Genomic DNA, 13,634 nt, shown 5'->3' with positions numbered 1-13,634 from the left:
CTATTTTTGTCAGTCGTGGGGCCTGAACTCTGGGTCTGGGCACTGTCCCTCAGCTCTTCAGCTCAAGGCTAGTACTCTACCACTTGAGCCACAGCAACACTTCTGTTTTTCTGCTTATGTGGTACTCAGGAATCGAACCCAGGGCCTCATGCATGCAAGACAAGCACTCTACCACTGAGTCACCTTACCAGCCTTAAGTATATTTTTAACAGTAAGATTCAACTAACATCTATGTTTACCTAAGAGAAACAATGTTCACACAAAAATTGTAATGTTTTTATTTATAGATTTTATATGTATTATTTTAATGTTATAATTGAAATGAAAATCAAGAAGCTGCAAAGGCATTCAACTTTTTAATGAGTATGAAGCAATGAAGACACCTACTAGATTAAAGCGGTCTTGCTCTGTTATACACAAGGGTCATCAATGGTGAGATTACTGTGATGTGCATCTGCTGTCTGGAATTTTTTCAGTTTCAAAACAAATTTAAGGGAACTTGCTATTGCTGACTCTTAGTCAGGAAACTGGGGTAAACCATCTGCAGGTGCCTTAAATCGCTACACATAGGTTTATAGAAACAAGCCTCCCAGGTGGTGTTGCCGCTTGCTCAAACATCCCCATTTTAGGATGTTTGGATACACTCCTTCTCCTGCTGGATAGTTTCCTTTGAGGGAAGGGTTTTTTTTTCCTCAGTATTCGTTTTCTTCAATTTTGATTGGTCAAATTTCTCCACTTCGGACATGTCTGGTTTACCACTCATCTTGAGTAAGAGGCTGGAGGCCTGGTGGCTCCTGCAAGGACGCTGGCAGGGGTATAACGCTGGCTGGCTCGGAGCCGGTTGGGTCAGATTTTTATATATTTTATATATTCATATATATATAGTTAACATTTATAGTCACCAAAATCCAGAAATAAATATCCATTGTTTAAGGATGGATGGATTATTGTACATACATCCCATATAATAAAATAATGAAATTCAAATGTATTATTCTAAATTAAAGAAGTCATATTCAAAATTTTACATGACATTCTGGAGGAAAGTACTGGGACAAATAGATGAGTGGTTTCTGGGCTAGGGCTGTGGCAAGGGTTGACTACAAAAACATGCATGAGGGAATTTTTGTAGCTATCAATGATTGCAAAGATGATTACATGCATTTAATAAAACTCAGAGCTAGCCAAATGCTGGTGACTCATACCTGTAATACTAGCTATTCGGGAGGCTGAGATCTGAGATAGTGGTTCACAGCTACTCGAGGCAGGAAAACCCATGAAACCCAATTAATCTCCAATTAACCACCAAAAAGCTACAAGTAGAGCTGTGGATCAAATGGTTGAGTACTAGACTAGCACAAAAGCTCAGGATCAGTGCCCAAACTCTGAGTTCAAGCCCCAGGACCAGCACAAAAACAAAGCCTCAAGAACTACACACTGAAAGGGGTGAATTTTCCAGAAAAAAAAAATCTCATTGAAAGAATATGCTATATGGAAGAAACTTTAACTCACTCAACTCTAAAAGAAAGCTTAGGACAAATGATGCATGTGTCCTCAGAGGTAATTGGAGTAACAGGATAAGAGTTGATGCCTCCTCGCCCCTATCTAGGATTTTACAATGATTTTCCCTTAACACTCAGTAAAAAATATACCATCTAAGTTTTCTATTGTGGCCATAATAAATTACTACATTTGCATTTGAACATTCGTTTACTGTCTCACAGTTCTGTGAATCCAAAGTCTGGTATATAAAATTTAGATTTTTCTCTTTAGAGACACATGAGACCAAAGTGAAGAGGTTAGCTGACCTGGGCTCTTTCTCATCTGAAAGCTCTACAGGAAAATCATTTCCAAGACCAACTGACTAGCAGAATCAAGTTTGGAGCAATTGTGAGGCTAAGGATATTTATTTTCTTTTCTTTTCTTTTCTTGTCAGTTGTGGGGGCTGAACTCTGGGCCTGGGCGCTGTCCCTCAGCTCTTCAGCTCAAGGCTAACACTCTTACCACTTGAGCCACAGCACCACTTCCAGCTTTTTCTGCTTATGTGGTGCTGAGGAATCAAACCCAGGGCCTCATGCATGCAAGGCAAGCACTCTACCACTGAGCCACCTTCCCAGCCCGAGGCTAAGGAAATTTCTAAAGTGGCTTCTAAAGTCTGTTTTTAGTTCATGGCCTCCTACATCATCAAAGCCAGTAACAGAAAAAAAATACTTTTTTTGTTGTTGGTGGTGGTTATGGGGCTTGAACTCTGGATTTGGGTACTGTTCCTGAGCTCTTCAGCTCAAGGCTAGCACTCTACCACTTGAACCACAACACCACTTCCAGTTTTCTGGTGGTTTATTGGAGATAAGAGTCTCACAGACATTCCTGCTTGGGCTGGCTTCAAACCACAATCCTGAGATCTCAGCCTCCTGAGTAGGATTACAGGCATGAGCGATGGGCGTCGGGCTAAAAAATACTTTTTATATCCAGAATGAATTTTAAAAATCTGACCAAGTAGGCTTCATCCCACAGATGCAAGGTTGGTTTAACATACACAAATCAATAAATGTAATTCACCACCTCAACAGAGCCAAAGACAAAGAACCATGATCATCTCAACAGATGCAGAAAAAGCCTTCAATAAAATACAACATCCATTCATGTTAAAAGCTTTGGAGAAGTTAGGAATAGAAGGAACATTACTTAAAATAATAAAGGTTATATATGACAGACTAACAACCAATATCATACTGAAGGGAAAAACAAATCATTTTAAAATCAGGAGCAAGGATGCCCACTTTCTCTACTCCTCCTCAATATAGTCCTGGAATTCCTAGCTAGAGCAATCAGGCAAAAATAGGACATAAAAGGGATTAACATAGAAAAAGAAGAAATCAAACAATCCCTGTTTGCAGAGGACATGATCTTATACCTAAAGACCCAAAAGACTCCATCCCCAAAATCCTAGAGGTGATAAATTGCTTTGGCAAAGTAGCAGAACATAAAATTAACCCACAAAAAAGATTAGCCTTTCTGAATGCCAACAATGTACAAGCAGAAAGGGAAATCAGGAAAACAACTCTATTTGCAGGAGCCTAAAAAAAAAAAAAAAAAAAAGAATAAAATACTATGAATAAACCTAACCAAATATGTAAAAGATCTTTATAGTGAAAACTATAAAATCTAAAGAAATCAAAGAGGCCAGATAATGGAAAGACCTTCTATGTTCATGGATAGGTGGAATCAATATTATAAAAATGGGGCTGGGAAGGTGGCTCAAGTGGTAGAGCGCTAGCCTTGAGCTGAAAAGCTGAGGGACAGCGCCTAGGCCCAGAGTTCAGGTCCCACGACTGGACCTAAAAAAAATAAATTAATTAATTAAATAAAATAAAAATAGCTATACAGCCAAAACTAATATGCAAATTCATTGCAATCCCCATCAAAATCCCAATAATTTTTACCGAGATAAAGCAATCCAAAATTTCATATGGGACAACAAAAGAAATAGAATAGCCAAAGCAATTCTAGGCAAAAAAAGTAATGTGAGTTGTATCACACTACCAAACCTCCAGCTCTACTACAGAGCTATAATAACAAAAACATCTTTGTATTGGCACAAAAAATGGACCCAAAGATCAATGGAATAGATTAGAAGACCCAGTTATCTAATATTTGTAAGGGAGCAAAGACATAGAGTGGGAGGAGGAGGAGAAATCGTCTCTTCAATAATTGGTGTTGGGAAAACTAGGCATCCAAATGCAGAGAAAGTGAATCTGTTTGTCACCATGCACTAATCTCACTTCAAAGTGGATCAAAGACCCAAAACTTTGAAACTACTGCAAGAAAGAGGGGGAGAAACATTAGAACTTACAGATATAGGTAGAAACCTCTTGAAAAAAGTCCCAGGGGCACAACAAATAGGAGAAAGACTTGACAAGTGGGACTACCTCAAAATAAAAAATTTCTGCACAGCTAAGGACATAGTTACTAAACTAGAAAGACAGCCAATAAACTAGGAAAAGATCTTTACCAGAAGTATATCAGACAAAGGCCTAATATCCAATATCTACAAGGAGCTCAAGAAACTAACCCCTTCCAACCCTAATAAACCAATCACTAAATGGGCAAAGGAGCTAAGGAAAGACTTCTCAGAAGAGATAAGAATGGCAAAGGAACACATGAGGAAATGCTCATCATCCCTGGCCAGAAAGGAAATGCAAATCAAAACAACTGAGATTCCATCTCACCCTTGTTAGATTGGTCAACATTGTAAATTAGAACAACAAATGTTAGTGGAGGTGTGGGGAAAAAGGAACCCTACTGCACTGTTGGTGGAAACATAAACTAGTACAATTATGGACAGCAGTCATGAGGTGCCTCAAAAAACTAAATATAGATCTTCCCTATAAAACAGCCATACCACTCCTGGGCAAGCATCATGAGCCCAGATATAATAAACACATCCCCACACATCCCCCCATCCATGTACATTGCCATGCTAGTCACAATAGCCAAGAAATGGAAACAACCCAGATGCCCCACAATAGATGAATCCAAAAAATGTGGTATCTATACACAATGGAATTTTACACAGCCATTAGAAAGAATAAAATAATGTCATTTTAGGGAAAATGGATAGAATTGGAATAAATCCTTTTAAGTGAGGTAAGCCAAATTAAGAGAGACAAATGGCTCATGTTCTCTCTGATACGCAGAAAGGAAATCTAAAATATACTGATATGATAAATTATACAGGATTCTAGATACACACAGTGAGTCCAAGAGGATACTCTTAGGAAAGAAATACAAAAGTGCAATGCCTCATTGTATTTACCTAAAATCATATATATTGAAACAAACTCCAAGAAAAGAAAACAAGGTATCTTTTAGTTTTTAATTTTTTTAGTTTTTGATAGTTCTGCCTTTTCTTTATGTATGGTGTATTCAAGTACGTATCTTCGGGAGGGCAAAGGGGAAGGTACAGAATCTGAAGGAAAAAGGCTGAAGTGCAGCAGTGGAGCTCACAGGGCACTGATAAAAGTGAATTATGCAGCTTGTGGGTGGAGACAGGACCGGGAGTGAGGGAACAGAAGACACTGTACAAAAGGAAATGTACTCATTACCTGACTCATGTAATTGAAATCCCTCTGTATATGACTTTTATAACAATAAACTTTAAAAAAATAAAATAAAACTCTTTCTGTGCTCACATTCTCTTCAACCTCCAGCTAGGAGAAACTTCCGGTTTAGGGGACCATATCATTACTTGGAGACTGCCTAGCTATTCTAGGATAATTCTGTGTATGTGTTTGTGTGTGCTGGTAAGGGATCTTGGACTCAGGACCTCGGTGCTGCCCTTGAACTCTTTGCTCAAGGCTAGCCCTCTACTCTTGAGCCACAGTTTCACTTATGACATTTTGTGGCTAATTGGAGATAAAGAGTCTCACAGGGAGATGAAGAGTCTCACAGAGTTTTCCTGCCCAGGCTGGCTTTGAACCACAATCCTCAGATCTCAGCCTCCTCAGTAGCTAGGATTAAAGGCATAAGCCACTACCATCCAGCTCAGGATAATCTATTTTAAAGTCAACTGATTAGAAACCTTAATTATATTGGCAACACCTTTTTTTGCCCTAGGAATGACATCAGGTAAGAGGCACATTAGACAATGACTTAGCACACATGCAAATGAAACAAAATTTAAAATTTTACTGGAAATATATATGTGTGTGTGTGTGTGTGTGTGTGTGTGTGTGCGCACACACACACATATCATGAGATAGTTAAAGCCAGATAATTTTCAAATGCATTACCTTACATATTTCTTGGCAAGAGCAAGAGCATCTAACATCCTACATTTCATGAATACAACAGACAATAGTCTGTTGGTTATTAACAATAGTCACTTGGTTATCTTTTTAAATGCTAATGGAAACACACTACATCAATTTATGTCCCACTATTGGTCTGCAATCTATAATTTCAGTTTATCTCAAAAAAGGCCAGCCTGCCCTTTCAAATCTCCATTTTCAGTAATATGAAAGAGTTCTAGGAAAGAATTCTCAGGGTCTGTGTAACACTTATTATATGCAAAGTTAAGGAGCTAACTAATCACAAGAAAAACAGACAAACCAGTCTACACAATAGGTGGCCAGTATTAGTCAAGGCTATCAAGATAATAAATCAAAGAAAAGAAACTGTCAAAATCCAGAAACTAGGGAAACATGAAAAGTAAATGCAGTTAATAATCTTGGACTGGATCTTGGCACATAAAAATTAACAATGGGAAAATCAGTAAAATCAAAGGAAGCTAGAGCTGTTAATAGTAACCTATAAAGGTCAGTTTCTAAGTCTTGACAAATGTACCTGGGAATGTTAAGATGTCAGCAATGTTGCTACTAAGGAGTATACAGAAGACCTGAGAACCATGTGTATGACACACATCTATAATCCCAGCTAGACTAGAAGCAGAGGTAGAAATTGAGGTCTGAGGTTAACCCAGACAAAAGCACAAGACCCTATCCAAAAAATAAACTACAAGGCAAAAGAGAATGGAATATGGCTCAAGTGGTAGAGCACTCGCCTACTAGTGTATGGTCCTCAGTTCAAATCCTATTACAGCAAAGAAACAAAAAGACCTCTTTATAAATTTCCATTAATATGGTACTACACTGAAATGTTACAAGACACAGTGTCACTGCATTATTCTAGACAGTAGAGCCTGTGGAGTCTCAACAGTGATTCACAATCCAAAAATAATGAAGAACTACTCTCTAAGGCTTCCTGTGTCACTGCATTATTCTAGACAGTAGATCCTGTGGAGTATCAACAGTGATTCACAATCCAAAAATAATGAAGAACTACTAAGGTTTCCTGCTGCAAAACTTCCCAGTGCTTCCTTAACCATCACTTCCTGTTATCCACACTTCCAAATAAACAAACAAAAAAAAATAGCCTAGACTAGGAAGAGAAATTACTGTTTAGGGTATATCAAACTCCAGTATGAGAAGGTTAAAAACATTCTGGAGTCAGACCGTATACATGTAAATATACTTACTGCCAGTTATACACTTAAAATTAGCTAAAATAGTGGGAGATAACCCATTTAGAAAGCACAAAGCCTTGAGTTTAAACCTTAGTGCTGAAGAAAAGAAGTTAAAACAGAAAATTTTATATTTATGCATTTAAATGATAATTTTAATTTAAAAAGTTAAATTATAAAAAGGGTACTAGTATATGCTATAGAATGGATAAACAAAGGTTATTAAAAGCCAGACACAAAAGGCAGCATATTATATATGTCATTCTTATTCCATTGTAAAATGTTACTCATTATGACAATAGTTACACATATCTGTGATACACACTACACACATATACACAAACTAAATTGCACACTTCATTTGTTCTGACTTTTGTTTCCAAGATAGGATTACACTAGGTAGCCTAGCCTAATCTAGAACTTCATATGCAGCCAAAGCTGGAGTTAAACTTACTATCCTCCTGCCTCGGCTACCTGAGTGGTGAGATTACAGGCTTGCACCACCATGCAAACTGTACACCTGAAATTAGTGGGTCATGTGACTTTTGAGTTATACCTCAATAAAACTGTTAGAATAAAATTGTAACTGCTTTTCAACCTAAGAGTACAATTATTTGAATTCCTAAGAATAATATCCCATAAATTGTAGACCACATTCTAGTGACATGCTAGAAAAGAGAACAAAATTAATGTAATAACTGATAAGAATGGCTGACAAGCCTGGTCTAGAGGCATGGCACTGAATTTACCATAATTAGTAAAAGTCTATGCCTGGGAATAATGGCTCTCTGATCACAGTGCAAGAACAAAAGCAAAATATCAAACACAGCAGAATGAATTTGATCAAAGACCTTTATTCTGGTCTTCATCATTCATTAGGACACTTAACAAAACAGTTTCTTCATCTCTACCCCATGCTGCATCCAGGCCTGAAGTGGAAGACAGACACAAGTACTGGAAGACCTTGTGGAGAAAGCTATCCGCTGAGATCTCTGCTTATCCCAGGTTAGATAAACATAGAACAGAACACTGTATAGCTATGCAGACTCTGTTCTTCAGAGCTGAGGCCTGCAGAAAGGGATGAGCTGAAGAATGAAGTGAAGGCTCAAAAAACTGCCCAGCTCAGCAATCAATCCAAAGTACCTACAAATACAAAGTGCAATGTGTAAATCAGGTGCTCTGAGAGCTACATTACTGTAACAAACTGGGCAAAGTTAACAAAGCAGAAGTGTTGGTACTGGCAGCACTTTAGTCTTCAGAATATCTATCCAAAAGATCCCAGAGAAAAACATGTTATTACAAAAGATGGGGAGTAACAAATTAGGTAAAATAACCAAGGGTATACGAATCAGAGGCAGGAGAGAAGTTATTGTGTTAACTACTTAACATTCATGGTGAACAAACAAGAGTTGAGTAAAACAAAATAAATAAGAAATGTGCTCAAAGAAAAGGGCTTTTAATCAATCTTTTTAGAAAGTCCCAGTTTAAGATGGGACTGAGACCAGAAATTTGCATGTCCTCAAACTCAAGATTTCAATCCTCATTGTTCAAGAAGCTGAGACCTGGAATATCAAGTTTTGCCAACCAGAGCAGAAGAGTCCATGAGATTCTACCTCGAAAATAATTGGCAAAAAACTAGACTGGTGGCATAACTCAAGCTGTACAGCACCAAGCAAGCAAGCAAGGCAAGCAAAAGTAAGGTTCTGAGTTCAAACCCTGGTACTGACAAGAAAGAAAGAAGGAAAGAAAGAAAGAAAAAGAAAGAAAGAAAGAAAGAAAGAAAGATAGATAGATAGATAGATAGATGGGTATGGTCATACATGCCAGAAATTCCAGCTATCTAAGGTCAACTTGGGCAAAATTTTGACCCTCTGTATTTTTTTTAATTGAAGCAAAAAAAGCTAGGGGCATAGTTCAAGTGGTAGAGAATTTGCCAAGCAAGCATATAGCTGACTTCCTAACCCAGCACTGCCAAAAGAGTCAAATAAAATTCACAGTTCATAGAATTTCACTGGAAAATATAAAAACTAAAACTAAAAATTAACAAAAAAGGTGTAAAGAAATGAAAGAAATGGGAGCTGGGAACATGACAATGCTAGAGTGCTTGCCGAGCATGCATGAAGCCCTGGGTTCAATTCCTCAGTACCACATAATTAGAAAAAGCTGGGAGTGGCACTATGGCTCAAGTGGTAGAGTGCTAGCCTTGAGCAAAAAGAAGCTAAGGGGCAGCCCAAGCCCTGAATTCAAGCGCCAGGACTGGCAAAAAAAAAAAAAAGAAAGAAAGAAATGAAAAGAGAATAAACTAAGGTCAGAAAAAATGATATAGAATATATCATGGAGAGGCAAAATTAAGGTTGACATTTTAGATACTTCAACAGGAACCTTCGAGAGAAAGGAGAACAAAATACAGCAGTATCTGAATATATCTTCAGGTATTCTGAAGAAGCTCAAGTGCTAACTACATAAAAAGAAATCCACACTTTTATATATTAGAATGAGACCTATAGAAAATTGAACACAGGGGCTGGGAAGAGCGCTTGCCTTGCATGCCTGAGGCCCTGGGTTCAATTCCTCAGCACCACATAAGCAAAAAGAAAAAAGCTGGAAGTGGCACTGTGGCTCAAGTGGTAGAGCGCTAGCCTTGAGCTGAAGAGCTGAGGGACAGCGCCCAGGCCCAGAGTTCAGGCCCCACGACTGGACCAAAAAAAAAAAAAATTAAAAAAAAAAAGAAAATTGAACACAAAGAGAAAAAAACTGGTTTTGAGGGAGAGGGGTGCAGTTTGTTTGGATTCTGTTTTTGATAAGAGTTTTACTATGTAATCCAACTGGATTCAAACTCAACCCAGGCTGACCTCATACTTTGGGTCTTCTGCTTCAGCTTCTATTTACACTATAGGCATGTACCATTTAGCTAAAGACAAAATCTTAAAAGGGAATAAATAAGGTTCAAAATACAGAAAAAAGTTCTATCATTAAGCTTTGATAAATTACAGTAGCATGTTATAACCAATAGGTTAGCCACTAAAGGGACAGAAAAAGAATATAACTAGTAGAAGGGGGTAAAGGAATGTTAATTCAAAAGAAGGCAGAAAGTAGAGATTAAAAAAAAATAACAGGTAGAATGATTAGCAAGGATAAAATAAGGAGGGTGATGCAAACCCATGGATGCCCCAAAGACATTTAACATTAATAAATTAAATGCTCCAGTTAAAAGCACTGAGTATCTGAATTGAAAAAAAAGTTATATTCCATTTTCAAAAGATATGAAAACATAAAAACAAAACAATGAAAACAGGTACCACAAAAACACTAAAGCTAGAAAAAGAAAGGAGGGGGTAACAATGCTTGACAAGAAATGTACTCAAGACCTTATTCATGTAACTGTAACCCCTCTGTACAGCACCTTTACAATAAAATAAAATAAAAAAAAAAAAAAGAAACACTAAAGCTGGTAAACTCTGGCAACATTAGAGAAAATAGACGTTAAGGCATTTTGCCTTGGAGACACTTAACACTACTAGAAATAATAGTTAACTTATAAATATAGAGACTGAATCCCAAATAATGCATAAGAGTATCAAATTTGTATATAACTAACAAAACTTGATACTGTATCTATCTACAAAATAGCCTTTGTCTTAAAGTATACACAAAACACTGCTAAGACTTACACTGGGCTAATAAAACAAAGTAGACAATTAACTCAGATTATGAATAGGTGTAAAGAGAAGCTAACCACATAGCTAAAAATTGAAAGAATACTCAATAATCTGAGTTTGAAAACCATGGGAATGCATCTTCAAAGACGTTTAAAAAGGGCTGGAAAGTGGCTCAGTGGTAGAGTGCTTGCCTCACATGCATGAGGCCCTGGGTTCAATTCCTCAGCACCACATAAACAGAAAAAGCCAGAAGTGGCACTGTGGCGCAAGTGGTAGAGCACTAGCCGAGCTGAAGAGCTGAGAGACAGCGCCCAGAGTTCAAGCCCCACAACCAACAACAACAAAAAAAGACATTTAAAAACTAAAAGTACCACAGGTCTAGGTGGATTTGAAGATGCAGAGCAGAGGAATGTACTGAATGAAATAAATCAAGAAAGGACTTTAAAAGGCAATGAAGTTTAGAGCGGTAATGAGAAATCCTGTAGGTGGAAAAGTGAGAATGAATTGAAGACACATGATTTTCAGAAAGGTATTCAATCAGAACATATGTCTTCAACAGGAAGATTAAGGAATTAAGCAGCAGAAATTGCTTTGAGAGAAGGTAGTTAAAATGTGGTATTTCAAATATTTGCTATTTATTTCTATGACCAGATTTAGTTAGTGATCAAGTTAATTCAAACTTCTGAAGAACCAAGAGAAACTTGTTAGTACAGAATTTCCCTGCAGCATAATAATCACTTTACATACACTACTGAAGGAAAAAAAGAGAAAACCTTTAAAGGTTTTTAATTGTTTCTGATTTCTAACATTGTATTGGGGGAGGGGGGAGTTTTTATATTTAGAGATATCAACCTACACAGGTGTAAGTTGAATCTCTGTAACTCCACTAATGTTTTTCAAATCCTCTCTCTCCTCTTGATGGTTACTTTCCAACTTTCCGGTAGAAGTTCTAATTCTCCAGGTGTGAAAAATGAATTACACTAGATTTAGTAATAAGGTTTTTCTCCTCTCCTAATAGGAAGAAGAGAGAAGGAATTATTTCTCTACAAAGGGAAACAGGCATCTATTTCATAAAGACAACTCCTTTCCTTAGCATCAAAAAGACAGGTGTAAATGATTATCCACTAATAGAAAACTCACCTTCCAAAAAGGCAAATTCATCCACAGCTTCTATAGCATTATCTGAAACATACAAACAAAGGGGCATTTGAACCAGGCTGGTCATTTGCTCTTCAGCCTCTCCACACCCAAAAACACAATCCAGGTAAGAGCTGAGGATTTATGCAAATTAGGTCATTTCTGAAAATATGTCTCCTTTATATCCACTTTTTATTCCATGACTAACTTACATATGAGCTAGCTACCTCTACAAAAGAAAAGCCCAAATAACTGTTCAATGGGGAGTAGAGAAGTGGGGAGAGGAAGCCCTCCTACAATCCAGTTTTACACTTAAATTCATTTATTCTCTTTGCTCTGACAGATATCAGAAAAGTTTGGCAACAAAAAGGGAATGTGAACCAGGAACGGGTGGCTCACTCCTGTAATTCTAACTACTCAGGAGGCTGAGATCTGAGGATGGCGGTTCAAAGCCAGCCAGGGCAGGAAAAGTCCCGGAGACTCTGTCTCCAAGTAATCACCAGAAAATTGGAAGTGGAGCTGTGGCTCAAAATGTTAAGAGTTCTGCCCTTGAGCAACAGTTCAAGCCACCACTAACAAAATAAAAAGGCGGGAGGTGGGGGGAAGGGAGAGAAGTGGGGAGAGTGAGATACACAGTATGTAGGCTTACACATGTACAAGGGGTTACCGGCCACCCAAAAGTCAGACATCAAATCCTCAGTGATGCATTCTCAAAGAACAAATGCAGAACCCTTGGTGTCCCTTTTGTCTATTCCCAGTTGCCACAATGCCACTCTACCCAAATCTCTCCTCTGGAGGGTTTTCCTCTTTCCCTGTTGAGCACAGCAATAGGCATCTTTCGCGATGGTCTCCACAAACAGCTCCTGTGAAGCAAACAAGCAGGGGCAAGATCAAGGTGGAGTTCCGGCTCACTGAGTTGGGGTAAGATCCCCTTCGAGGGGTGGGGTGGTGAAGGTCGAAGGGAGGGTCGGGCACAGAGAGAGGTTTTGAAAGCTAAGGTTGCTCAGGATTTCCTGAAGGTCCTCCAGCTGTCCCTTCCCCGGAGGTCAGATCTGACACATCCCTCCCCAATTAGTTGCAAATCACTTATTCACTAGATCCCCAAATCCAGATCCCCCCAAGATCTTGACCACTCAGGATCTAGACCTCCCAGGCCGTCCGAAATCCTTCTTCCCGCCTTTCCCTCCTGGCCTCGCCCCCCGACGCTCTGGGTCCCGCCCCTGCGCACGCCCCGCCCCCTGCGCAGGCCCCACCCCCTGAGCACGCCCCTCCCACCCGCGCGACCCCGAGTGCCCTCGCGTTCCCGCCGCACCGCAGCTCGCGCCAGAATGAAGATGGCTTCCTGGCCCGCTAGCGTCACGTCGGGGTCCGCCTTCACCAAGGCCTTCACTCGCGCCAGGGGCAGCCTGGAAAGACGAGCCCCGGGCGCATTCGCTGGGGGTTGGGGCTGTGAGGCCGCTGACTCCCCTCCGGATCCCTCCTCCTCCCGGGGCGTCCCGCTCCCAGCTGCCGCCGCCGCCATGCCGCCCCGGAGCGGACTGTGTGCACACGCCTCCCAACTGAGCTCGCGCAGGCGTCGCCGGCCCCTTTCCCGCGCGGAATGGAAGCCACGCCCTCTTTGCGCGCACGCCTCCGCCCTCGCGCGGCAGGGCGCGCCGGAAGTCGGGCGGGGGCCCTGGGCCCCTCCCCCTGGCTCAGGTCCTGGTCTCCGGAGACCTTTCCCTTCCGGTCGCGCGTGGCCCACCGGGTGGCCGCCTCTAAAGCAAAACCTACCCGGGTTGTTCCCGGCTGGTGGTGCTGGTTCCGCCCGGGGCCCA

General features: G+C 40.0%; 2 protein-coding genes across 2 annotated transcripts; both read right to left on the bottom strand.

The window, feature by feature from the left end:
• Positions 1 to 584: 584 nt before the first annotated feature.
• Positions 585 to 829, bottom strand: LOC122125207 (thymosin beta-15A-like). The gene has a single exon (XM_042699786.1). It carries the CDS (start codon positions 761 to 763, stop codon positions 626 to 628), a length of 138 nt encoding a protein of 45 aa, XP_042555720.1. The 5' UTR covers positions 764 to 829; the 3' UTR covers positions 585 to 625.
• A 7,026-nt stretch (positions 830 to 7,855) lies between these two features.
• Pole4 (DNA polymerase epsilon 4, accessory subunit) lies at positions 7,856 to 13,382 on the bottom strand. Its single transcript, XM_042699726.1, has 4 exons — positions 13,130 to 13,382; positions 12,596 to 12,680; positions 11,821 to 11,862; positions 7,856 to 8,164 (listed from the first exon to the last, which is right to left on the bottom strand). The coding sequence occupies exons 1-4, from the start codon at positions 13,337 to 13,339 to the stop codon at positions 8,151 to 8,153; spliced, it is 351 nt and encodes a 116-aa protein (XP_042555660.1). The 5' UTR covers positions 13,340 to 13,382; the 3' UTR covers positions 7,856 to 8,150.
• Positions 13,383 to 13,634: the final 252 nt, after the last annotated feature.

Source organism: Dipodomys spectabilis, unplaced genomic scaffold (genome assembly GCF_019054845.1).
Source record: "Dipodomys spectabilis isolate Male_0828 unplaced genomic scaffold, ASM1905484v1 ptg000262l, whole genome shotgun sequence".
In the NCBI taxonomy this organism is placed as follows: Eukaryota; Metazoa; Chordata; class Mammalia; order Rodentia; family Heteromyidae; genus Dipodomys; species Dipodomys spectabilis.
Note: the sequence above shows the minus strand (reverse complement) of the source record. Positions and strands in the feature narration are given on the sequence as shown.

Bases quoted from the DNA above. Each gene is read 5' to 3' on its own strand.
- LOC122125207 (XM_042699786.1), bottom strand. From the start codon at position 763: ATGAGTGGTAAACCAGACATGTCCGAAGTGGAGAAATTTGACCAATCA.
- Pole4 (XM_042699726.1), bottom strand. From the start codon at position 13,339: ATGGCGGCGGCGGCAGCTGGGAGCGGGACGCCCCGGGAGGAGGAGGGA. The intron at 12,681-13,129 runs GTGCGGCGGGAA...TTTGCTTCACAG, and splicing joins TCATTCTGGCGCGAGCTGCG to GAGCTGTTTGTGGAGACCAT. The intron at 11,863-12,595 runs GTAGAGTGGCAT...TGTATGTTTCAG, and splicing joins CCTCCAGAGGAGAGATTTGG to ATAATGCTATAGAAGCTGTG.